Source organism: Labrus bergylta, chromosome 18, assembly GCF_963930695.1.
Source record: "Labrus bergylta chromosome 18, fLabBer1.1, whole genome shotgun sequence".
Lineage (NCBI taxonomy): Eukaryota > Metazoa > Chordata > Actinopteri > Labriformes > Labridae > Labrus > Labrus bergylta.
In genome coordinates this window covers 4,455,095-4,482,242 of record NC_089212.1, presented here as the reverse complement: position 1 = coordinate 4,482,242, position 27,148 = coordinate 4,455,095, and the positions used below count along the sequence as shown (strand labels likewise).

Below are 27,148 nucleotides of genomic sequence, written 5' to 3'. Positions count from 1 at the left end.
AACACCAACCTAGACTTGACTTTGTCAAATTCAAAATGCGCTTTTTATCTTTTGCATTGATAAGAAATATGGAAACATCAACAGGGTGATGATATTTTGAATACTTAAAGTGAGTGTAGGAGTCTGTAGGAGAACGTGTGATGTTTGTGAACCGCTGGAAGTTCATTTCCATGAAAGCACTGCGACAACGTCAGGTTGAAAATGATATTTTTTTTATTATTATTATTCATTTAAATTAACAAACACTGCTATACATATTGCTGTTTTTTTTAATTAATTTTGAATCATTTGAAACAGTTAAAGCATTTGGAAAAAAGAAGGAATAGTTGAAAACAGGCGACAGACAGTAGATGACATGTACAGCAGAAGATCTACAGTCAATGGCTTTCCTACGTGTGTCCAGGGGCTTCGCTTTCTTTCCAACATACAGACACATCAGACTCGCCCACACTTGTGTTTTTTTTGGTTACCTCTTTATGTCAGGATGAAATATTCTCTGATCACAACCCGGTGATGTAAATCCCAAACACGATCAAACGATAAACAGCCGACGTGTTCTTTCCAAAGTAGCAGCAGATTGTATTGAATGGCAAAAAGTCCATTTTTTTTTTCTACATCCAGCACAACAAAAGATCTTCCAATAACAACTTGAATTCCTCTGATAACACTTCTTCCCCTGACATTTTATTTATTAGGAATGTTTGAAGTAAACAAAAAACAACTCCCTAATATCGCCATTGTGTCCCTCTCAGTGCACGGTATTGAAAACCCTCATCCCTTTAAGATACGCAAAAATAAAATAAAAAATGCAAAAGAAGTGCTTCATAGAACCTCAGAAATATTCTCCCCTCTTTCATGTCAGGCCAGCTGTACAGAGAGTATTCCCTTCCTTATCGACACAAAAGTCAACTGTGTCTGGCCCGTGTTTCAAAGACTGCCTTTTTACTGAGTACCTCCATGTCGACGAATGTTCACACAGCCATAAATCAGCACATCTGAGTTGAATTTCATGTTTCTTTACTAAAAGTGACAGATTTACAAAACACAGTATAAACAGGGTTGACATCATTGGCTGCTGGCGACAGTCTAGACCACAGCGGCTTTTTTCAAATTTGAGCTAAAAATCCCTCCTTAAAAAAAAAAAGAATTACACGTGTCACACAAATCCTTTTTTGGCTTCTTTTTTTTTTGGAACCTGACCTGAGTGGCAGTGTTGAAAAGGTTAGACCTTTATTTATATATTTTTTAAAAAGACTAAAAAAAAAAGGACAGAATCCAGTGTCAGGAGGGGTTTCTTCAAACCATCGTCTAAGCAGTAAAAAAAAAAAAAGACAAAACCTTCTTAATGTGACACACTTAAACGAAAGACAACTTTGCGTACCACCTCTGCAACACTTGTGTGTGTGTGTGTGTGTGGGGGGGGGTAGACCAGTCGACAGTCCTGCACCACTCTTCACGATGGGGGTTCTACTACACATGAGAGATATCCCTGACATCAATGTAAATCACATACACTTTGTCATAAACAGATTGTAAAGTTCAGGTACAGAGTCACTGAGGAAAAGCACACCAACACTACTGTAAAGCCACTATGGCAAAAATAGAAGGTATAGAGTATTGAGGAACTAGTCATTGATTAGACGTTGGCTCGTATCCTTTGCAACACTGAGGAGTGCTTCGGTCGCCCTGTGCAGGACGACTGTTTTGCTTTTTCTACAGGCAGATAAAGAAGAGGACGATGTCGTCAACGAAACACTTTATAAAAATGTAATCAGCACAGGCCATAAATACAATTAAAGAGATGGAAATAGCGTCAGAAATGTGTACACACTCGTAGTAACGGTTCCTGAATCAAGGTCCAAAAATCTCAAAAGGAAAAAAAAAAACGCAGAGAGGAAGTCTTTTGCTCATTGTCTCTTTCTCTCCTCGCAGACCTCGTTTAGTGATTTATTGATTCGTCTTGGCGGAGTGCAAGTGTCGGCCGCATGGCTTTTTAAACATTTTCAAAAAATATATATATATATATTAAGAACGCGCTCTCTAGTTGTAGTCAGTCACATCAACTCACAATTTTTTTTGCCAGATTTCAGGCATGTACTTTCTTCAAACAAAATCGTCTGCTCAGTAAACAAGTTGACACTCTGGTGTTGAAATGGCAAAGGGATGACACTCATTGGGATCGGTGCACACGCTTTTACAAAAAAAAAGAAAAAGAACATTTTACACCGAAGCAGAACAGAAACAAACACATGGCGTAGCCCTTGTGGGTCTCCCTGTAAGAGAGGGAAACGGCTCACACGGTCAGCTTGGTCTGGACTGTTGAATGTGCTCTTAAGTCTTTAAAAGACACTGGGGGGGGGGGGGGTGGATCCTCATGATGCCTTCAGCCACAGTGTTTGTGTCTCACTCAGAGGGCGAGGAGGGTAGGGGAGTTGAGGGAGTCTGAGGACTGGTCCCCGCTGCTGCTGCTGCGCCGGTGGGCCTTGGAGCAGGACTCGGAGGAGGGTGAGGGGCTGTCGGGCTCCAGCATGCTCGGGTAGGTGAATATGAGGCTGGGGGGGGCGTTGGGTGTGGCGGCCGGGGTGGACGCCGCTACCACCGGTGTGTTCAGGCTGTCTCCGTCTATGCAGTACATCCCGCCACCGACTCCGCCGCCACCGAGGCAGATCGGCTTGATGACGGAGCGCTGCGACTTGCCCACCACCTCGTCGTCATCGGGCTCCTGCTTCACCACCACGTGGTTCATGTGAGCACGGGGGCCCATGTTGGGGCGCATGGTCAGGGGAAGGGGGGCGCACTGCTGCTGCTGATGATGATGTTGCTGCTGCTGATGATGGTGCTGCTGGTGGCCCGATTGCTGGTGGCGCTCGTCGATGGGGAGCTTGCACACGGGATTGTGGGCGACCAGCATGAACTCTAGTTTGTCTTTCTCCTTCTGCAGGCTCTCGATCTCCTTCTGCAGGTCAGCCTTCTCCTCCTCCAGCTTCTCCGTCTCCTGTGAGGACAAACACAAAGGGAGATTTAACACTTTGTATTTTAGTAACTCATTGACATGTCCTTTAGTCATTTCCAGATAATTATGTACTCAAATATTTATTCATAACAATGCTTAAGTAAGTAAAAATTAAGTTAATTTAGTATTTATACAAAATTAAGGTAAAAATCTGATTACATATTTAAGAGTTTCTCTTAAGGTCAAAATCTTTATTTTTACTTTTGTTTTTATTGACCTTTTGTCAGGAATAGCTTCAGAAGATTATTTTCATGCAAAAAATTCTGAGTCATTTCATATATTTTTTTAGACAGCATCAGCACAGAGATGAGAGGAAATAGGGGAGGGGGGGTCAGAGAGATTTGAAATGACATCCAACAGCCAGACCAGAAGTGTATGAGTGCAACGTTGGCATCTAAGACGGTTTAACTTTGTAAAAAAACAAATACTGCAAAGCGAGTGTTCATGCATATTCAGACACAAAAGACCATCTTCAGTCTATTTATTCTAAGCTTTGGTGAAGCCAGAATCTCTAGTTTGTTTAGATTTAAGAGAGTCAGGTTGTTCCAGTGTTCCCCTCATGCACCAAAAGAGGGCAGTATTTGTTTGCTACAGTTTCATAGAAAGTAGCACAAACAACACATTAAATAAAAAATTTGTCATGAGCCATTTAGATTTACGACATGTAAATCTGAGAGCCGTCTGCTTGAATCTGAGTTCCACACAATGAGTCTGTATTGTATGTGTCTGGTGTGTCATTAATATGTCGCACTGAAAGGCGGACACAGAATCCCATAAAAGCCGTTCCCCAGTTCTAGACAACACAGATAAGCTGACATGCTGTCTGAGAACTTTGACTCATGGGCAAAGGTATGAGGAAGCTAAGGAGCAGGAGGGGGTTTGACTCCATCAAACACAATCAACAATTGTAAAAACATTGCTCCTTCTCTTCACTGGAAAGCGACACTTCCTTATTATTATTATTTTTTAAATCAGGCGTGTGAAAATAGAAGGCCGTTTATTAAATTTCCCTTGAAGCAATGGCTGTGATGTGTGTGTGTTTGGAGATGTGTGTGTGTGTGTGTGTGTGTGTGCGTGCAGCATGTTTCTCTGTGGGATTTTTGAGACAAGCAATTGGCCCCTTTTTACAAAATGTCCCGCATTCATGGAGACAGCTGCCTACAGCGAATTCCATTCCTGGGGGTTTTTTAAGGCCTGACAGGCTCAACCTCACTGTAATTCGGCTAATTAGTCCATTTAGCTGCCGTTGCTGTCTGCCAGGCAGGGCCTGCTGCAGACAGCCCTACCTCTGTCTACAGCTGCCCGAGACAAAAAGCTTTTCATCGCCTGTCAGCTCGTCACTCAGACCTTGCACTCAGAGACGCAGTGAGAGTTGAACCAGTAATGCAGGTTGTAAATTTAGGTGTGGAGTTCAAACACTCGTCGGAAATCTGGACCCCTGCCAGCCTTATGAACAAGAGTGACTTACTTTTTTTTCTTCTTGTGCAACATGTATTCTGTCCGTGCACATCATTTCTATTGTTGCTTTTGCAATTTAGATTTTCTAAGCATTGCATATTCTGCACAAAAAAAAGGAACCACTGGTTTGCCGCATTAGAGGAACATGATGCTCCAGCACTTACACTGGTTTCAGCGTCATTTTAACACCATTAAATTAAAAAAAAAAAAATCCTGATCTGATGGCAGTGGTGAACAGGTTGTAGACTCACCCCTTGCAGCATATCTGTGAGCTCTCGCCTTCGGTTGCGGCATTTGGCAGCGGCTAACTTATTCCTCTCGCGCCTCACCCTCCTTTTCTCCTCTTCCTCTGGTGTGAGCTAAAGGGGGGGGGGAGACAAGGGAACATGGCAGGTAAAATAAGATGTCTACAAGACAGATATAATCAATAATAAAAATGGGAGAGCACGAGTAAAAACAGGAGCCTGGTTCCACAGGCTGGCTGCAAGTACAACAATGATGCAAAGAATCTTTTGGCATGATAAAAAAAAATCTGACCAACATGTCTTTAAAGACAAATAATTAAATATTGTGCTTTGCAGAAGAAACAACTCCCCTCCAGGCCTTTTTCAAGTCTTATTCTGTTCACATAGTCAACCCAGGTCCCTCACCTGCTCGTCCCTCTTGCGTCGGCCCCTGGCGTCCCCAATGGAGCGGATGACCCCGGGCCGAGCCAACGTGTTGTGGTGTCCCAGCAGCCCCGGGCCGTTGGTCAGGTGATGGCCATACGGGTGGGAACGGGAGTAAGGGTTGGACATGGAGGTTATAACTGTGGGCTGGACCATCCACTGCAGGTCTTGGCTGGTCGTGATTGCATTGATTGTGGGTATAAAGGCACTGTTGGAGCCGGGCATGTCGACCCTGTACTTCTGGAAAGAGAAGAAAAGAGGGAGATATGATTATTAGTTTTGGAGAAAATGTGTGCAACTGATTCCTGTAAACATTGAAGTTCGTATCAAGTAGCAATGCCTCCGTTTGCTGTCAACACAATCGTGGAAACACAGACACCACCACCCACCTTTATCAAATTCACACATTTTCCACATTTCCAGCTTATAGTAATGATTCAATTCACATAGGCAAAACAGTGCGTATGTAACCCCTGAAGTGGAACAGTGACACATGCTGTGAATCATGGGAAAGCCCAGGGTGTCCAGTTCATCTCACTTTACTACAAGAACCATGAGGCAAAACACAGCGCAAACATTTCTGACTTTCAGGAGGGTACATTTGATCATTTGCACTTTGACTGAGTACAACCTGCATGTGAAGGCTCACACGTTGCATAGACCTTCTTTTGTGATTTAGAAAAAAAATTCTGATAGTTTTATTTCTTTTGCTGAAATAAAACTTGTCTTTAATCAAAATACTATTAAAAGTAAAATGGTGCATTTGCCTGTAGTCACAGGGATGATTGGAGCCAGAAAGTGATGCAAGATGCTATGATTTTTAACTAATAGCAAGTTATGAATTTAGTCGGTCAAAAAAAGGATTTGGAGCACTTCTTTGAAATTCTCCACAGTTTAAATTCATACATAACAACATGTATTTGTGAAACTGTAATTATGATGATGAAAGAATGGAAACTGTTGTCAGATCCGTACTTCTTCATGTCTCTGGGGTCCTCAAAGAGACGGGCAGCCCGCCTGCCTGTGTGCGTAAATTACGCACGTCCACATATCCCCGTTATTCCCGACTTTCCGTCGGATATCCCGGCAGTCTATGGAACTTTGTTTATCTGGTGAGTCATTGTGTATGGGATTTGTTAAGCACATGTGAAACGCGCTCAGTTCCAGTAAAGGGGGGAAGCAGCCAGCTGTAACGAGCCAAGCAGTTAGCCAGAATTATATTTTTGGCTTCAATATGGGAGCGTTAAAATTCCAGTGAAAAGAATGTGATGGGTGAATGCAGCACATTAATAATCAGGGGAGTCGTTCAACTCTATCAAGAAGCCCCGGTCTAACTGATAAAACTTTTGGTCTAATAAATGCTTTGTTTTGAGATGTCTCAATAAACCTGAGGTCATGTCCCAGCCCGCTGTAATGAGAAACAGACAACCAGTGTGTGATTACAGGGAGCCAGAGCAATGATAGACACGGTCCAAAAGTCGTTTACCGTCAGGTTGCGTGAGCCTGACGAGGATTTTTCCACATAAGTGCACTGACACAAGACAAGGTACGGGTAAACAACATTCCTTTTCCCGGATTTATATCCTATTATTTATGAACGCACGGGCAAGGCGTCCTCATTATCACGCTACAATGGCACGCCTACAGTAATGTATATCGTAATGAGAATGTGAAACCTTAACTTATAGTGAAACGAGGATGTAGCCTCTCCAGATCAGTGTTTTAATCGCTCTATCGGAGCGCACCAGTTTCATTTTATGACATTTTATCAATAAGGAAAGACAGGCTTGATTGCCTTCTTCGTCTCTGCGCACTTCCCGCTTGAGGAAATGTGCCATGTGAAGCGCGACAGCCGTATGGGAACCCAGGCAGCAATGTTATCATTGATCATGCACATTCTGATATACAATATGGTACTTATTTCCTGTGAATTCCACATTAAACTGAACCTATTTGCACGACTCGGTTGCACCCCGAACTGTTTGAACTGGTGGCCAAGAGAAACTGGACGTCACCATTATGGTGTGAATTCTTGTGTCAAGCAGTACATGCCTGTTGCATTTACCATAAAGGTTTAATCTGTAGCCAGACTAACTGAATGTGTAAATAGCTCAGGGTATGTTATGTGGGCGTTCTAGAGGATTTATCCGCTTTATAATGCTTGCGCGTAAAACGCGTTCCCAGCGCGGAGCTACAGGCGCAGAGACCAAAAAATACAACAGTTTTATGAGCTGAAAGGAGGAGAAATCTGGCTCAAATGTCTTTAAATGTGTCCCACTTTTACCTCAGAACAAACATTCTCTGTATTTGTCAGTGTCACCTGGTAGGATGCATTTAGACGTTTAGCTTAACAAACGGTGGAATTATAATAATACGACTAGTCAGTGCATAAGTCTCATATTTTATCAACGTCGGCAAGTGCATCAGCCGTTTGCGTCAAGATAGCTTTCATAGATTTGATATGATATAAATCTATAGCACTTGTGCATACATCCAGTCTGGCATCTTTGCAGTTTCCCATGCGCTGTGTTCATATTTTTCCCGTCTTTTCCCCCAAGCGACCCGGACAACCAGGATATAATGTCACCATGATAATAAACGACTTAAGTGCAATAAAGCTGTTATTGCAAGAGGTCGTGCAGTTCATATTTATATATTGGGAAATTATCGGTAAGGTCTCTACATCCTAGTTTTACCTGGTAGCTTGAGGTAGAGATCGGACTTCCGATCGTGCTGCTGCCGCTTGTGAAGGACTCTGGCTGGGCCGGAGATGTACTGCTGCCGCGAGACGAGGTGTCGTAGTTCCCGGAGTAGTCCTGGTACATGATCCAGGAAAGTGGGGGATTTCAGTAGACTGTTTGAGCTCTGCTGAAACCCTTTCTTTTAAATCCTCGCACTGAAAAGGCACCAGAAAAAAATCCTCTGACTCGAAACGCTGTTAATTTTGGATATCCAGAAAAAGTTGGCAACGACAAAGTGCAAATATGCTTCACTAAACTAACCTAACACATCTCACTGATACGATCAGTTATTATAGATGTATTGGTATCCCTGCTGTTAAAGGCTATTAGTTATTGTGCTATTATTTTTCTTCCGCCGCAGGTAAACCTAAACTACACTAGCAGAGATCCTCAGGTGAGGACTTGAACCTACAGTCAGTAGCACACCTTCAGCAGTCAAATCCAGCTGAGACAAGTGAACCTGTAGTTACAGAGTGACTCACGCAGGTTAACACTCGCTTTAAAGCCTATTGCCTGGATAATCTTCTGAGTATTTTCCGTCTCTTTGCCGTCTACACACTCTAACTGAGCTCTCTGCTGTTCACGGAACAGTTCTAACTTTTTTTTCTTTTCCTTTTTTCACCGCACTTCCTAGAGATGACTCACTTCAATGGCACTATGAAGAACTGCAACTGCTTTTCAACACCAACGAAACCGCCTACGTCACGCATGGGCGTTGCGATTTCATCCAGGGAGGGGTCGTTTTCTGGATAAGGCAGTGAAAAAGGAAAGATCCGCTTCGGCCAGCCTTCGCAGAGCGGACACCGGAGACATAACCGAAAAGCGGGGATGCAGTCAAAGCAGCTGAAATGTGTGTGGAGAGATTTATTTTCTGATACGGACGTCAGTGCCTGCTGTGGAGTTCACTATTTGTCTGACTTGCTTCGGTCCATTGACGCATGTTTCCTTAAATGGGCAGTTGCGTCAGAGAGCGCGTGTGGGTTTCCTTGGTAAAGGAAGCGTCAGACACTGGAGGGATTCCCTCCCCTCGCGCAGCAGCACTCCGGATTCGGAGCTCTCGATGCGCGGGTACCGGTTCTGTTCCTCATCAGTGCAAGAAGAAGATATATCTAAGCTCTAAACGCATTATTATAAAGAGAATAAGGTCGCAAACGTTGAACGCTGCTCAGCGCACATGCGCAGACATAGTAGGAGTTCGTTAAGAGCATGAACATGATCTCTTTTAACTTCATTTTGAGCCCGAATGATTCAATATCTGCATCTGTGTAAAGCCCAGAATGAAAAGCCTTCATGTTTAAAGAGAGAAGAGAGATGCCCGATGCTCCTACGGTTTACAGGCACGCGAGTGAAACATCCACAGGCTTTCATGTACGACTGTTCTGGTAATCCTGTCCTGGACTGTCCTGGTAATAAAGACCACTGAAAATAATTGGTCACACTGCATTTCTGCACAATCGAGTCTTTGTGATATTTGGCGGCAACGCATTGTGCGTAATTTGGAGTGGTGGCATGGAGCGCAAAGGGAAGGCACAAAAACACAGCAATGATCCAATGCAAATGGTCAAATTAATGTTGCCCACTGGTTAAGTCTACACAACACCGAGCACGTCTGCTTCAAAGGAGTCTCAGTGAAATGTGGGCTAATTGTAATTCGGACGCACCTCATAAACAAGGGCGCAGCGCCCAGAATGTGACACGTTGCACGATATGAAATGGCGCATTAAGTATAATCCAATCTGCTATGGTTCCTATTTTAATCTCTATCACCATAACTGGTTGTGCTGAGCTCTCTTAAAGCTGTTTGCCACGAGTCTCATTGCCAGAAAGAGTCGCTCCCATCAAAAAGTTTCAGCTGCAGTCTTCAATCGGGGAAGTTGTGGAGGGAAAATAATCTGCGGGGGGGGGGGGGGGGGGGGGGGGTTGTCTGAGGTGACCGTTTGCAGGGACTGACTTTATCTTCTTGCTCATAATGCGAAAACGTCAATCATACTGTAGGTAGGCCTACTCCAGCGCTCCAATATGTCATCATTTCCAAAGTTACATGGGTGTCATTTTCGCTGCATTACCTTTTGACCCGTGCAGTGATCCGTAACTCCTCCATGTGTGGGGTAAAGTCATTCGGAGCTCTCACTACTACCACTACTACGCCCTGAGCTTCTTCTGGTGACATGAAGGCGCGCAGATGTTCAATAAATCTTGATCTGAATGATATTAATTAATGATTAATGTTTATCATCTACAAACCACACAGCTTTTTGAACGGCAGCGGTGTTGCTAAGCGACAGAGTTTTCTGCTAAATTGCTCGGGGAAATCTAATCTGCCATAGTCCTATAATTAATGCTCTAATATCATTTGAGATGCACCCACCAGCGTCAATTTGGGGCAGAGCAAAGGTATGGCACAGTGACAGGTTCTCTTCCTACACGAGTCCAATTTTGATCTTTAAGTACATAATGAGATATCACGCAGGAATTGGAAGAGACAACAAACAGCGGAATGTGACGCCTGTCAGTCAGACATTATTGCTCCAATTTTATCTTCACGGATGTTGATGGTTTATGACACATTCAGGGACTTCTGCAGAACTTGTGTGGCAGTGTAGAGGCTCGAGGAGCAGGTCAGGGCAGGTGACGGATAAAGGCCTGGGTCAGCCAATGATGCGCCCCTCCATCACACATCATGAGGAATCAGCTACATACAGATCATCTCATACTCATCCTACAGCGCACACAGGACTTACTGCAAAGAAGCAAGAGGCTTACCTGTGGCCGACGTTCTACAGGTGTTCGTGACGCAAACGTTTGGTGGCTCTAATGCTGCCTTCAAGTACGCGTCTTGTTAATCCGAAAGGGACGCAATGAAATAGCCTAAAGGACAGTCAAGTCTTCCAAGAGAGTGATAAACAAAATGCTACATTAAAATTTGGCGACATGTTTCTAATGCTTGCAGAGACGTGTGGTGCAGCTGAAGCAGAGGAGGACATTTGTATTCATCTTTTAAAAATATTCTTGGACTGTTTAGCAGAACATAGACTCCATAGAATATTCAGGTTTAACACCAATATGCACATCTAGGCATAAAATGTAAAATATAAAAAAAGACAGAAATCATCAACACCATACTGATGCCAGGATTCATTTCTAGAGGAGATTTTGATTTGAATGGAAATACTGATCAAATATATGATTACATTTAACAAACATAATACATCACAAAGGGTAACATTACAAAAGTTATGTTGCCAATTAGCAATGTCCGTTTCTTCCCTTTTCTGTCAGTCTGCAGCACAGTGAGGACATGTAAAGAAAAAGGAGATGTGAACATTTTATAAAGTGTGATGTTAAAAAAAAACAAAAAACAGTTTGAAATGCCCCAAATCAGTAAAGTTGCAAAGGTGTTATGATATATGGTGTGCAGCATGTTTAATACATTTTATTTACATTAAAGTAAACTTATTCCACATCCTGCTGTGGCTGTCACACTGCTGAAATATGCAGATGATTTTTTTTGTTACAAGCATGCGATCCTTTAGTACGTAAACTAACTTAAAGCCCTGTTTTGGATTTTGCTGCATATAAGTTAGAATCTACAGAATCCTATAATGATCACACGAGGGCTTTTATCTGTTCATTAAAAGTAACATACTCGTCAAAGTGCAATGTATTCAATTCAAAACAGTTTTTAAAGAAATCCTGTTTTTTTCAATGAATCAACCAAACCTCACATAAAAAACTTTACACTTTGCACTGTGATTATTTTTGTTTTGTTTATCAATACATGAAACCGTAATAGCTAACCGTAATACAAATAAAATCTCTTTTTTTCCACTAAACCCCACCTTACCACATGACCTTAGAATAAACCGATGATATTATGGGTTGCTGTAAAAAGAATTGTACTGCTTTCATGTATCATACTATGGATTTTACTGATACTGCACAAGGAGTTTCTTTAATTATTTTATTAAATATATTTAGATATATTTTAGGGCTTTATTTGCTTTTATTGTCAGAGAGTGATAGAGTCAGAAGCCGGAAAGAGAGAGTGAATAACGAAATGCGGAACAAACAAACGAAGGAGCCACAGGTCGGATTTGAAGAGAGCAGAAGGCCGTCTGCTCTCAAGGACTTTAGCCTCTATACATGGGGCGCACACTAACCACTAGGCCACCAGCACTGTGCTTTTGAATCATTTTAATCATACGATCAAAATACTTCTCTTATATGCATTAGTTCTATCATTAAAGCTCCTGTGGACAAGGTCCAAGGTTTGTTTTGTTGTTGAATTTTTATTTTTTTCCTGAGCAGCACAGTTGTTCAGTGGTTGTTGCATCACAGCAAGACGGCCCCTGGTTCAAATCCCTGACAGAAAGGGTGTTTTCTGTGTGGAGTTTGCTTGTCTGTAGGTGTGAATGTGAGAGTGACTGTTTGTTGGTCTATATCAGTGTGATTGACTGGCAACCCGTCCAGAGTGTACCCCGCCCAACAACACAGCTGGAATCGGCTTACCGAACATGGTTAGCAGAACAGAATATAATGGTAGGATTGAAGGTTTCCTCCTGTACATGTTTAAGTTGTTTTATAACTAAAAGCTTGTCCTTCTTTATTTTACATTTCTAACATGCAGCTCCCAATAATTGGGAAAGCTAAATATAATTTAAATAAAGGCAGTTTCTCTGGCATGACGCCTACCCTGCGGCAGGCGTGAGAGGCGTATAAAATAATTATTCAGAAATAATCAATCATGTCTCTGATGGTCTTGTTTTCTTTCGTTGGTCTTAAAGAGGCACTAGTCCTATTTTGTATTCTGTTTCAGAACCAGATAAGAACTCCTCACAGGAGCTTTACATTGTGTAAATGATGCTTGAATGAGACTTTGTGTGTAGCTGTAAAAAGCACCGGAGACTCTAACCTGTGGTATTTTTTACCTAGGCTGCATAAACATATTGAAATGAAAATGACAGATATGAAAAAGGAGATAAGTGTGGGAGTGTCAGAGGAACTTTTAGCAGGTCAATAGTGTGTGACTGTTGACTCGCTTTTCTGTAATGCATGCAATGAAAGTACCTAGTATTTCAACTTATATACTTAGAAACACCAAAATGTATAGAAGGGTAAATGTGAGCTTAAGATAACTGCTGTGTCCCCTTTACTCCTGAACCCAGAATGATTCAAGTACATTTTCAAAACATGAACTGGATTCAAGCTGAAGATATACCCACAAAATTGTAGATTTAATATTATAAGATTTAGTTATTCTGAGTGACTTCATGCTTGATACTTCTCAGGGACGAGCTCAGCAGAACGAAGACGACCCTTGTATTTTAAATGAAACTTTCCCTCAAGTTCAGAATACACAACCATGACATCCTTTTTTTTTTACTGTCACCTTATTTCTCACTACTGGCCCCTTTGCCTTTCCTTTGTCTCACCCGTTCAGCTTCACTCACCTGTCTCGTTGTAATACCTTCACCTGGATAACAGCTCAACATGATCCTCGTGGCTAATCTCACGGCTCAGGTGCTGGACACACGCAGGCTCCAAAGTGCTGACAGAGGAGAGTAGAGTGTGGGTTAAAGAGCCATTAGAGTTACTGACAGAGGGTTTTACTGTTGTGCTAGTGGTACATTACACACTTTAGCTTGTCTATACATGTCTGCTAAGTTCACTTCATGACACAGAAAGCCAGGTTCGTCTGCAGGTGGGCCACACTTTCCCCCTTCTTACCCCCATAATATTCAAATTACCCCAAATGACCTTGTTTGTATCCCTGACAAAGCAGTGGCAAACATGAGCTCCCATCATTGTGTCTTGTTGCTCGTTGGACTTTTTAAAATAGAAATCAAATCAGCAGTTTCATCAGGAGCCCACCGAGCAAGAACACAGTTTTATTAAAAAGAGGTAGCAGACGGCTTCTGTGAATTTAAGTAACCATCCTTCAGTGATTTCATTTACTGGTTGCTGTGGTGACTCATGTAAAGCAGTCAAACACAACAGCACAGAGGAATAATTTGATCATTCTTGACCTCAGGAGTGTGGGATTGTGCAGACAAGAATATAAATCCATTGGCTGCACATCATCCAATGAGACCAGTCACATTCAGGTATGCAAAAAGCTCTACAGACTCTTCTTTTTTTTTATACATATATGCAAGCCTCTCCAGACCTAGACACAATTACATAGATTCATGTTATGTCGACCTCCTTTGGTGTTGTTTTAACGTCAGATCCAGTTTGGGAAAAACAGCAAATATTCTGTGACAGGTGGTTCGTATTAGACATGTAAGTCGACTAACAACATGCCAAAATCTCTGTACATTGTTCACATCCAGAGGCTTTCATTAAAGAGGCACTCCACCAATTTAACACATGGACATCCCTTTACTCTCCATGAGAAGGACTACTCATTCAAGCTTTCATGCTGTGAGAATTCAGTCAGTAGATTCAGATTTGTTCAGAGACCCTGAAGTCCCACAAAGGAAGGAACATCACCTTGTGCTCAAAATATGATTTTAATCTGCACACGAGTGGGAAGAAAAGTTATCATCTTGTGCACACAAGATAGTAACTTTGTTCCGCTGGAAAATAATATTGAATAATACTGAATGAAGCCTATAAAGAAACTATGAAAGCAAACAATACCATCAGCAAAGACAGGGACGGCCTGTGTTTACATCTTCCACAGCAAACGTCCACAGTGAGTGACAGAGTGGATGGCTGACTTCAAGCGGGATGAGATTTTTCATCAGACAATACAATTTACGCATGTACAGTACAAGCTACAGCAAAGACATTCCTCTTTGTCCCCAGGGGTCGCTAAGATCGACACAAACCAAACGGTCCCCCCCTGCAGCTTCAAGGGGGAAGATGACATGACAGCTCTCTTTTTTTAGAACCACACTTATTCATTTGAGAAGCACTGACAACAACAAAAACAATATAGACTACTGAGAAAGACACTACAGTTTCTGGCATTGTAAGCCGGACCCCGGACTAAAAGAGGAGCAGCACTGGAATTGCCGTGAGCTAGGAATTAGAGGTTTGAAGCATCTTATTAAACACATAGCAACCAAATGTTTTCTTACTTGTTTGCTTCTGTTGGAAGAAAATAATCCAAAAGACCACTGACAATAACAAAAAAACAACATATACCACTAAGAAATAGTTGCAGTTTCCTTCTTAATACGTAGATGTTTTTTAATTTGTGAGACACACTTAGTGTTGATCTTCCATTGAAGAATTTCCTCCTCTTTTTGAACTTTATGTTGATCAGAGGTCATGCAAAGTAATGCTGGTTCAAGCCCACCACAGCCATGTTGATTCTGGAAAATATGATCTTGTTGATCCATCACTTAGCAAAGGGTTTTTTTTCTATAATCTTGAATTGCTCATTCTATAATTTAATGAAGGGAGTCTGATTGAGTTTCCAGATAAGATGCAGCTCACAAACTTTAGTGGATTGTCTCTATGATATGTAAGTGTTAAATTTGACTGTAAAGTGTGGCTCTCCAACGGCTCTTTCCTTGGTACCATTTTGGCCTTATTAAGTCATTTAGCACTGTTTTGACCTTCAAGGGATATGTGTGAATTGTTTTGTACAGAAATGACCAATTGGTAATATACTCAAGTGCTTGAATCCTTGTGGACGAGCAGTGTGGAGGAAATGTCATCCCTTTATTCTGTGGTGTATTAAATAACAATAAAAAGGGAAACGGCTTCCATAGTTCATGTAAAAGAGTCGGCACATATAGAGCCAGCTCGTTCATGACCAACACATCTATTTTAGGTGTGAGTTATATGTAGTTACATTAAAAGGTGGTTGGGAGAACGGCTCAGTTTCCTTCAGGGCTGAAACCTGGCTGAAGTGTTGCAACCTGATATGTTCCTCAACACTGCTGGATGTGGAATCTTATTTTTCAGTTTTTACCATAAATTCATGAATTTCTATATTAGACAATTGTTTGTTTTCTGGCATTGTGTCGCTCGACCTCGCACAAAATAGCAGCACTGGAATTGCCGTGCCGTGGGAATTATGGGTTTGGAGCATCTTATTAAACACCATCACGTAGCAACCGACTGTTTTCTCGTTTGTTTGCTTCTGTTGAAGGAAAATAAAGCAAAAGACCACCACTGACTCAACTTTAGCTGCACATGTTTTTCTTGTCATTGTGCAGGAATATCTAACACACAGTTAGTTGTAGAAGATTACAGTGAAGCAGGCTGCCTTTATTTCTGTAATTTACCCAGCAGTTCTGTTTAATCCAAGTGACCACAGACAAATAGACGAGTGGAGACACATGTTTACCTGTACTGAGCGTACAGCGCCTTCCAATCATGCTTGACAGTAACTTCACAAGCGGTAAGGTATCAGTTCCTGATACAATGGAAGGAAGTGCGTCACAGACATGCTGCTCCTCGAGACAAAGAAGAGTGGAACGCAGCTCAGGCAAAAACAGCAAAGAGAAAAAGAGAAAGAGAGAGAGAGAGAGGAAATGTTGGAGCATGTGGTGGAAGAAGTGAACAAATAACAGGGTCTGAGCGAAGAAGAAAAGAGCGTGAGTGGGTCGGGGGACTTCTGCGAGGGGTCAACACAACCACCTGCAGCGTGCAAATAAACAGACGCACGGCGTTCCTTTCATTTTTACTGGACTGCTTGATTTTACTGGAAGAAAACAAAAAAGCCCCCTCCTCACCTTCCATAGCAGAATTCAAGGAAAGGAAAAGCCTGTCATTAATGGGCTTTTCATGTACGTATTATTTTTGTTTTTGTCCTCCTGCGTGTTGTTTACCTCGCAGCTGGCCCCGCAAACACTCAAATCAAATAGCGTTTGTGAGTGACGTGCCTCGGTGCAGCCACAGTGCACACACAATGGGCGAGTTTATCACACTCCGTCAACAAGGTTGTCAGTGTAATTTATGAGTATGCAGGTCTGAGAGCAGGCTAAGGTCTCTGCAGCCTGGAATGTTAATGGGTTTTGGTTGAGGAGCTGAGTTGTCCGGCTGTTGTTTAACATCAGCTGAAAAACAACGACTTGAACCAACCGAGCTGAAGTTTAAAGACGGAGCTGTCTGAAAGATGTTTAAAATTTAAATTTAGTTTTTGAGCATTTTTGGTGTTTTTTCTTTTAGCTGGTTGTTTCTGCATCACATTTCTCACTAATAATTTTTAAACAACAGTTTAATATCTACCTGTTTATTTTCCACTGGGAGTCTGGAAACACAAACATATTACTTCATGTGTGGAAGGAGTTTTCCCAGGAAGTGGTAAAACTGAAAAGAAGAAGTCCAGACGTTTTTCCACGCTGTAGGTTGAATCATGCTCACAATTACTGTAAAGCAGAACATTTTAAATCACTCTGACAAGCAGTCACAAAAATATCTCAGAGAATCGTCTACTTGTGCACGGAAACATCTGTACGCACATGTTCAAATGTATATTTCATCCTGGCTGTCAGCGTCACTACACACTAGACACATCTTAACTGATTTGATTAATTGGGGAGAACACAGACATGTGGACAGTTTCAACCAGTTTTAACATTGTAATCCTCTGAAGACACACACAAGGCCGGACTGCGAGACCACACACCTGAAGTTTGAAGTAACATTTCACATTGGCATTTCCATAGACACCAGATCTCACAGAAACTTCCATGATCAATTGTGACTTCAGAACAACAAATATGGAGGACAATCGACGTCATCACCTGGCTGTCCTGGCACACGTTATGTTTTCCAGCGGGGAACATTTTTTTAAGAATATAGATGAAATCCTGGCTGAGAAAACAGTGTAAGCGAAGCTTTTTACGCTTTGCAGCGTGAGCTGGAGGTGAGTTGTTATACTCAGCATCAGGTTGGTAATACTTCCTGGTCTGCTTGTTTGATTGTTGGAATTCTGTCAGAACCAGACCAATCTGGCTAATTGTAAATATAATATATTAACAATAACACATATTTGATATTAACAATTAGTCTTGAATCGGGCCATGCCCCCGGATCATTGAGGGGGGCAAGATGGGCCCAAAGTTGGGCCTAAATTAATCTAGTGTGGAGCCAGCCTTTGGTTGTGTAGGCACAATTTTTGGATTGTTTCAGAAAACCACTGTTTATGTAAAACCAGCTGGCAACGTGTTTTCAACCCAAACCATTTGTCAGTTTCCTAAACAACCAAAAAGCATTTTTTACATAAAGATTCAAAAATTGTCATTGCTTGATGCATGAAAAGTGCTTGGTGAGGTGCAATGTGTAATCTGTCCCTCGAATGCCACTCTGGGTGCCTTGGGAACCCCCAAAGTGCTCAGGAAGTGGCAACTGCTGCCCACATGCTTGTTAGGTCCTCATCTCCTCATGACTAAAACTTATTTTTTTGTTCAATGGTTTCTAAACAGGTCAACATTTTAGACATGGCACATCTAAAGATTACACTTTTACACGTTTATGCCGAGCGTCCAGGATGCTCCAGTGACTGGCTCAAATTGATACTTTCGGAAACCATGACGTGGACACATGTATTCTGTCAATGATCGAGTCTTATCAGTCACAATGTCCCTCCCTGTTTTGTCATGCTCATACAAGAGACCACTTTCGTGACAAACGACATCAACATGACACACGGCGGTTAACTCAACATGAATAACTACAGTCAATGCTGACCTTGTTGTTGTCTGTGCTGGTCGCGCTGCACTTACATTTGATATTTTATGATGCTGCTTCTGCGGTGGAAAACTAGCTATAGTTTGAATGATTCCCTGGTCCAGTGGCTTCATCAGCCTTACAACTAGCACTGATGTGTTAGCCTGTTTGCTCTGTGGACAATATAAAACATGGACATGGTCTCAGTGATGTCATCCAGTGGTTTCTAAAGGCAGGTTATGAAGCCCAGCGAAGGCTGTAAACGTTAAGTTCAGTGGAAGAGAGAGCATCGCAGTTAACGTTTAATGTGACATGAGATAAAACACTTCCAGTGAGTTTGACCTCAGAGTTTTATAAATGTGTAAACGTTAATATCAGGGAGGAACTGGCTGAATGCTAACATTAGCTGTGTTCTAATGGTTGATCATGTTCATCATGTTTATATGACTTACAATCTGAAACATAACAGGTCTACACGATGACGTTTAAGACACCCACCATGAGCACAGAGGAAAAGCCACTGTGGGAACATCGTCCATTAATGGAACATTTTGGCATTTGTTTTCCACATCATTATTTGTGAATGATTGTACAACTAAGTGTCTGTTACATTACCACAGGGTTTATGGAGGGACTTTTTTTTAAAGCGTACCATCATGTTGAGTGAAAAAGCAAAAGATTGATAAGTACGCAGTAATCATTATTGACTGTGGAGACGTCTGTCAGTCAAGAAAGACGTACTCTCCATAAGCCTTAATGTCTGACATTTAAGGGAAGAAATGCCCCTGACAAAATGGTTTAACACGTTTTAAAAATAAAGGAAGGTATTGATTGGGACTCTAACATCATTGAACAAATGGAATTGGGGAATTGAAGGGGGTGGTGATTCAGGGGGGAGTAAGAGGGGGGTGGTTGATCTCCTTCCTGGGGTCGACTCCTCTGGTGCGTCCATTCCTTCCGGCTCGATGGAGGCTTAATGTGAGTGTGGAAAAGTGGAAAATTTAATTAGGCTGCCAAGGGGGGTTTGTGTCACTTGGCATGAGCCATCCCCCACCCTCCTCCCACCCCCGACTACCACCATCACTTCCCTCTCTCTGCCTCCTCCTCGTCCTTCTCTCACCCTCTGCTCTTATCTCATTTGCTGCGACGAGCGCACCGTTTGTCCCCTTTTTATTTTTACATGCAGTCCTCCAGGACATGACCCACTGAGCCACAGGAGCAGAGAGAGGTCAACAGTTTACATCTGCACAGAGGTTGAGAAGCGGGGGGGGGGGACCTGATGTGGAGGAGCTGCCACAGAGCTCTGATGTGTGGATACACTGACACGGGGGAGAGAAGGGCAAACACACTGGTTGACATTTTTAATTTACTGATGTTTTTTCTTTTTTTAAAAAGCAAACTCTCACACATCAAAATGGAAATATTGAACATGTTTAATACTTACGGTTTGTAATTGCTCTGGCCACAACTTTCTTTTGAGCAGGTCAGGTCACTCTTCAGTACACACCTCACACCAAAAATCTGGCAGGATAATCTGTAGAACAGTCAAAAGGTGGTGACATGGTTTACTTTGTTACATTAGAAATGAGGAAAACACCACACTGGAAACACTGCATGCTTTATTTCAAAGGGTTGATCATATTTGGGCTTTTGGACGATTGTTTATATATCGAACACAAGTCAAACTGACAGATTGTGACAGCAGTGTCAAGAAGATATGCACAGAGATATAAGAGGAAAAGATTCATATTTGTTTTCGAGGGAGGGAAGCCACCTGTTTGTTTTTGTGTTTAATGAGATATGCTCTGATTTATTAAAACACATCAACTTAATCCGTGTCTCTGAACTGATCCTCCCTGGCTGAATGTTAAAGGTAGATTCCACAGCATCCATGTGCGCGGCTTTACGTCTCTGCGCCCTAGGCTATCGGATCAGTTTCTAAAGTGTAAGCGCAGCGGAGCCATGAGCAGCTGGACTTGAGGGTAATCAAGATCACTCGGGGGGGGGAAAAGACATCAACATGGCAACGACAGGTTATTTTGTCTTTCTGATGTTGATTTGTTTTTCATTTGAGGCCTGTTTTGAGGTAATGTTGATACCGTAAAGGAATGGTATATACTATCGGGAGTCTATATATTGTTTTTTATTTAGAAATTGCCCAGATGCTCTCTCCGACTTCCTGTCCAGGTCAATCTACTCTGTTGAAAAAACGAGCATTAACTAGAGAGAGTGGCTCCTGTGGAAACCCCTAGTTATGCCTGCATGCAGCATATTCTTGAGCGGTGTGGCTGCTCGATGTTGTGGATCAGTAGACGTCTGAAGTATTACTTACCAAGTTATCATCACATTTTTAAAACCATTCTGTTTCTGATGCATGGCTCATTTCTTTTACTTTGAATTCCTTGGGTAGCAGGATGTAAAACGTTCTCTACAGGGATTTTCTTACGCTCTTGTAAAACAGTGATCCTGCAGGATAACCATGCCTTTGCAGAAACGTACATTCACATCAGTAGATGTGAGAGGGAAGTATTATCAAAGAGTTCCAGGGTCTGATAGGTAAAAGTTAATAATTAAGAACAGCTGGTGCATTCAGCTCCAGGTGACAACTGTTATCAATCATCCAAATCTTATTGAATTAAACGATCATTTTAAAACAAGTAGATTCAAAGCATCTTAAATATTATAGCTTGCGCCAATAGTAGTGACATGATTGGAAAATTTGAAACATTTTGCTTGTTTTTGCCAGTCGGGCAAATTCAAAAACAGGAGATTTGGGCTCTAAATGAGGATTCTGATATTTAAAACGGCGGTCTGCAGTCTGCATACTTTGGAAGAAGGTGGACGGATACTTTTATCTTTAATTTCATGCAGACTGTGTGCAGGAAAAAAAAAAAACATTCAAACTGCAAGCTGACATGATAGCAGACTGCAGCCCGAGCTGTACTTCATCACGTGGCTGCATCACATCGGCTCAGGCTCAAAAGGAAAGTTTCCCTCAACTCGTCAGGAAACATGCTCATCCCTTGTGCACTCCTCCAACTTCCAACACATGGATATTTATTTTTCGGAAGTGCGGACGGGGGATGGAGGGTGGGGGGGGGGGGGGGTGGTACTGAAGGGAAGCGGGAAGGCTTGGTGGCGGTGGTGGAGGGATGAAGGAGTCTTGTCACATTACATGTACCTGTCTGTGCGTGTCTTCTCTCGCGGTTGTCATCTCACCTGACAGGTCTATCAGTGTCCGCGGCTGATCAGAACGCGTCCCTCAGCCTGACAGGATGAACCGACAGCGCTGCAATCCAGACTGACAGCTCCTCAGGTAGCTAGTGGAGGGAGGGAGGGAGGAAACAAGGGAGGAATCTGAGAGGGGCAAGAGAGGCAAAGCAAGAGCCACTGAGGAGTAAAAGAAGACAACAAGAGGAGTAAATTAAAGTGAGTAAACGTCCCAAAATATTCCATCCAGCATGACTTTCCTGAAAACCATCTGATAAAAAGGTGATTCACCTGAGCTCAGCGATTGTTGCCAAACATTACCTTTAAAACCTCCATTAAAGCCCTGAAATCCTCTTTCTGCAGAGGGAACACGGGGTGCCAGGTCTGAGCAATTTGAAGTAAATTGAGTCTCATCTTTTACGACAATCAAGAACATTGAACTGACGCCAAACTGCTTACTTAATGTAGGGGAACCAAGAGCTGGATTCCAGGGAGAAAAACACCTGCGGGATGTGCTTTGGTTAACCCATGAAAGGTTTAAATCAAGTGTCTTATGATCACACCCGGGGGGGGGGGGGGGATGAGGAGTGGGAGAGCCCCTCTTCGACAGAAATCAGTCTTTATCTTGTCAAAAAGCATCGAAAAAAGCATCCAGAACGCCTCAACACGAAGACGAGACAAAACGGGGGAGAAACCTACAAGCACCAGAGAGAACACTCATTTGATCAGCTTAGCCACGCTCTCCTGGCTTCTCATGTTCGAGGAAGTAATTAGCAATTAACAATCAGGGTTTAACTAGATCCAGTTATTATCTGTAAGCAAGAAGGGAGGGGGGGGGAAGAAAGATGTGACGCTTTGACTCAGGAATGCATTAGAGTTCTCGTGCTCCTCGAGTTCGATGAAAAAAAGAAGAGTGAGGGACCCGAGCAGTAATTCTCTCATTTTCACGACATCTCTGGGCCATTTTTTACAAATTCCCAGATCAAACAGGCTGTAACAAAAGGCCCCAAATCCCCCCCCCCCCCCCCGCTCTCCTCCTCCTGCTCTCTCTTTCCAAAATTAGTTAAGCCTCTCAGCTCCATCATCCTCAACATGGCTCGCATCAACAACCCTACGCTGCATCGCAAATGCTGCATAGTCTCTGAAATCCACCCCTCCTCATACACCCCCCCCCCCCCCCCACCCCCTCACCCCCCTCCCTCCAAACATGCAGAAGATGAGAAGGGGAAAAAAAGAAAACTCCCCATATGTCACTCTGAATTTGTAGTTACAGACAAAACATTACCCCACAGTCACTAGAGTTTGTGATTTCTCCCCCTCCTTCCTCTTTCACTCGGCTAACTGTTTGTCTTTTGTTTTTTGTTTTCTGGGGGAATATGTAAAGTCAAAAGGCTGCTGCTCAAAAAATAAAGACGGGAAAAGAAGAATCAGGCGAGGCTGACGGATCGGGTGATTCGGACACAGTGACAGGAGAGGGAAGTAAACAATCTTGAACAAGGCGGCTGTTACCGCTCGCTGACATATTCAGGCCTTTTGGATGCTCCTTGTTTCCTTCTGATTAACCTCGCAGCGTCCCCGCCTGTTCACCGCCTCTTGTTTACGAGGAGATGATTCAGGATTTTTCAATCACCTTTCACACTTTTCTGTTTTTCCTTTTCACGAGGTATACCGTCGATGGCAGTGCCTCATGTCATGCTACTTTGTCGTTCTTCCACACATTACTCAAAAAAAAGTTTCCGGCGACTTGCCCGACTTCTGAGGTGAAGCCGGGTGAGTGATGCCAAGAGCTAACTCTGGGTTATTGCCCAGGAAGGTGCTCGTTGCTGAGCTTTAAGTGATCCTGTTTCACACACTTGTCAGTTCTCTGGGCTGGCAGGTCCTCGCTGCCTCCGAGCTAGCTGCTTATAGGGTTGTCACCGGAGCGGTTAATGTTAATCTAATGCTAATATTCATGTTTGCCAGCTCCCTTGAGCTAAGGACACCTGCTTCTGGAGCAGACAGGCCTCTTGTTAGCCTTTTACGTCCATTACTTTGTTGGATCAAGTTAGCTCTGTCCTGCCACTGGCTAATGAAATTCTTCTCACCTGAGGGCACTCAGTGGAGTGAAACAATAGTTCAAACAAAGCCGAAACACCAATTAACCCTCCAATCTTTCTCTGAGGGGAAATCACTGCATCTTAAATTGTTCCTAAAATCCAGACCCAGTCCAGCAAAGCGCAAACTCATGGGGACCACAGAAAAAATAAATAAAACGCTCATCAATTTAATCATCCCCGTCCACAGATTCCAAGCTAATTATTCCAGCCTTTAATTATTCCATCCGACTGCCGTCGAGATCTCTTAAAGACGGCTGGATTAGTGGATTTGGAGTCTTAGCTGGGAGGGTTGGCAGACCTCTGCTCTGTGATTCAGGGGGCTGAGAAATACATCTTCAAAAGGTACCTTGAGCAGCACCTCCACAGGATCATTACACTGGATAAATCCTTGGTAAGTTGCTTAAAAGCGTGTAAAGGTGAGCCATGTTTCGGGCTCGGGGAGGGAGGAGGCTAACTGAACGTGACTTAAAGATGGCAAACAGTGACACAGTTTTAAGAGTCTTTGAGAGGAATTGTTCATGAGTTACTTAAAGAGCTTATGCCAACTTGAGTCAACATCAAGGAGCAAAGAAAACTTTGGGAATGTAGACTTTTTATTTTTTTTACTGATTGACAATCTAAATTGGCTCACTTTGTGTAATGCTGGTTAAAAATATGGTTTAAACTTATACATCCATGGAGTATCTGAGATCTGAAAGTGATCCATCATTTTGATAAATAAGACAAAGGGGTCTGCTCTTGTGGATATACAGTATGTGAGCATCTTTGATACATACATGTTGCACGTAATTACATGTTGTTCACTCACCTTGAGTGTCTCATTTGTATTTCCTTATTTTCCAGTGAACATAAGGCAATCTAACATATGAATTACATCTGACTGAGGGTCCTGAGTTCATTAAGAAAAGGCAAAGATGTACGACATTGTAAATACACATTGTGAAAATTGAGTTTTTTTTTTGAGGTGGTAGAAGGAAAAGCAAGTTATACAGTAGTAGAAGAAGAAGAGGAACAAGAAGATACACTTTACTGCACAGCCTGCCCCGACCTCTGACCTCAGCGACAAGGAAGTGTGGACAACAGGAGCACGAGGACTACAAAGGAGAAATCCTTCCTGCATCTTATCCCATTTTCCTTAACAAAGAGTAAGGTCTTTAAAATGCTCTTTTGTGAAGTGTCTCCAGATAACACTTGTTATGAATTGGCGCTATACAAATAATGAATGACTTTAATAATCCCTTTCATAAGTTTCCCTCTGTTATTTTTAAGACCTGCTACACCCACATAGAATGAAATACAAGAGGAGAGATGGGGCAGCACATGGATGAGTGCCCCGAGCTTGGGAATTGAACTCGCACCTCTCCTGCAACCAGACCAATTTCCAGACCTGCCATTAACTCATAACTGGGACTTGACTGAAAAAACCTCCAGTTCCCAGTCCAAGTCCTTACAGACTGAGCTACTGCTGATTCTGAAAACCAGCCAGAAGAAAACTAATGACACAGAGCAAGTTAGTGGCACCAAGGAGATCAACTATAAGGGTGATGAGCTGAGCCTCATTCCCAAACATTTTGTGAGATATTTTTTAAATGTGTTTTCTAAGAAACTTGCCAAAAAAAGCCTAACGCAGATTCCAGACTAGAGACGCATATTAGTGTTAGAAAAAACATGGTAAAGTAATTCCTGAAGGTTACCGTGTTCACCGTGCAGGTTCACTGTTCACTGGAGAATCCAACAGACACTTTTAAGGAGAAGTAAAAATCTATTTAAATCAATTTCCATCATTTTCAAATAAAAAAATGTAGCTTTTGATTTCTCTGCTTCACAGTGAACAGGTTTTTAAAGCTGATCAAAAACCTGACAGTCAAGACGTGTCCTGCATCACCTTGTGGGGGTTTCTTTCCGATTAACCAAAATGTGTGATGCACGTTATGTCGTACTTCAATCGAACAGAAGTTAAAGCTCAGTCTACGGTACAACCCTCGCCAATGGTCATGACCTATGGGGTAGTGGCCGAAAGAGTGACATTGTGGAAACAAGTGGTCGAAAATGAGTTTTCTCAGAAGGGTGGCTGGGCTCATCCTTAGAGATAGGGCAAGGAGCTTGGAGATCTTGTGAATTCACATCGAAAGGATCCAGTTGAGGTGGTTTGAGCATCTGATCAGGAAGTCTCCTCGTCCCCTCCCTCGGGAGGTCTTCTGGACAGGTCCTACTAGGAGGAGGCCCAGGGGTAGACCCAGAGAGCTCGCTGGAGGGATTATATATCCCTTCTGGCCTGGAAACCTTGAGATCCACCAGGAGGGGCTGGGAAACATTGCTGGGGAGAGGGACTTCTGGGGCATTTCGCTTAGCCCGCTGCCACCGTGACCCGTCCCCGGATAAGAGGTAGATCATGGTCGGATGGATTCAATCAAACATCTGATTCTGAATATTAAATGTTATTATGATGGATTGTTTTTGGTCCAATAGACTTTATCTCAATACTGTTAACAAATGAAAATGTAAAAGTCGTTTAGTATTAGATTATGAAGGGGGTTAAGGGGGACAGAGAGAAAGTCGAACATAACCTCTGAGGCTCAGTCCAAAGACACATTCACTAGTTTCACTAGTATTAAAAGAGCATTACGAGTCGTGATGTCTCAATTTTACTGTCAAGTCAAACTTATTTCCTCGTGCTCGTTAAAGCTGCTTCCTATCAGCTTGCTTCCTCTCTTCTTCTGTAACACCCCCCCCCCCCCCCCCCCCCTCTCAGACATCCCAAAATGAGAGCAGCTCATCCCGCGGCTGACGACAGATGTTTTGAAAGCAGGTCGGCAAAGGTTAGAGCAAGAAACATGGAGCGGGGCAGTGAAAAAGACAAAAAGAATCTTGCTTTTTAATTATTTTATTAAGAGCCTTGATGCTATTAAATGCCCCAGATACATTCACCCTATAGTTCTCAATTAGACTTGACAGTTGCTGCATTACCAACAATAAATATAGCAAAGGGCTGCGCCTCAGGCCGGGAAGGACCCCTAACTATGACCCTCATATTTAATGATGAAAACAAGCAGGCGCACGCTCAAGCACATGCATGTGCACATCCACACACACACACACACACACACACACACACACACACACACACACACACACACACACACACACACACACACACACACACACACATCCTCTGTTTGCTGCAGCTCCTTGTTACACAGGCACATTGAGGGAGTGTAAAATGCAGCAGTATCTCTTAAGGTTTATAAATGCATTGGGGTGCTAAGGTGTGCACATGATTATATTAGAGTGAAATTTTAAGAACAAGACGACAGAATCATGACAATTATT

General features: G+C 42.7%; 1 protein-coding gene and 1 long non-coding RNA gene across 2 annotated transcripts; one reads left to right on the top strand and one right to left on the bottom strand.

The window, feature by feature from the left end:
• Positions 1–195: 195 nt before the first annotated feature.
• fosl2 (FOS like 2, AP-1 transcription factor subunit) lies at positions 196–8,518 on the bottom strand. The gene is made up of 4 exons (XM_020641593.3): positions 7,836–8,518; positions 5,122–5,379; positions 4,723–4,830; positions 196–2,995 (listed from the first exon to the last, which is right to left on the bottom strand). The coding sequence occupies exons 1-4, from the start codon at positions 7,962–7,964 to the stop codon at positions 2,408–2,410; spliced, it is 1,083 nt and encodes a 360-aa protein (XP_020497249.1). The 5' UTR covers positions 7,965–8,518; the 3' UTR covers positions 196–2,407.
• On the top strand, positions 6,575–9,323 carry LOC136183267 (uncharacterized). The gene is made up of 2 exons (XR_010669100.1): positions 6,575–6,685; positions 8,515–9,323. It is a non-coding gene; the product is annotated as an uncharacterized lncRNA (long non-coding RNA).
• Positions 9,324–27,148: the final 17,825 nt, after the last annotated feature.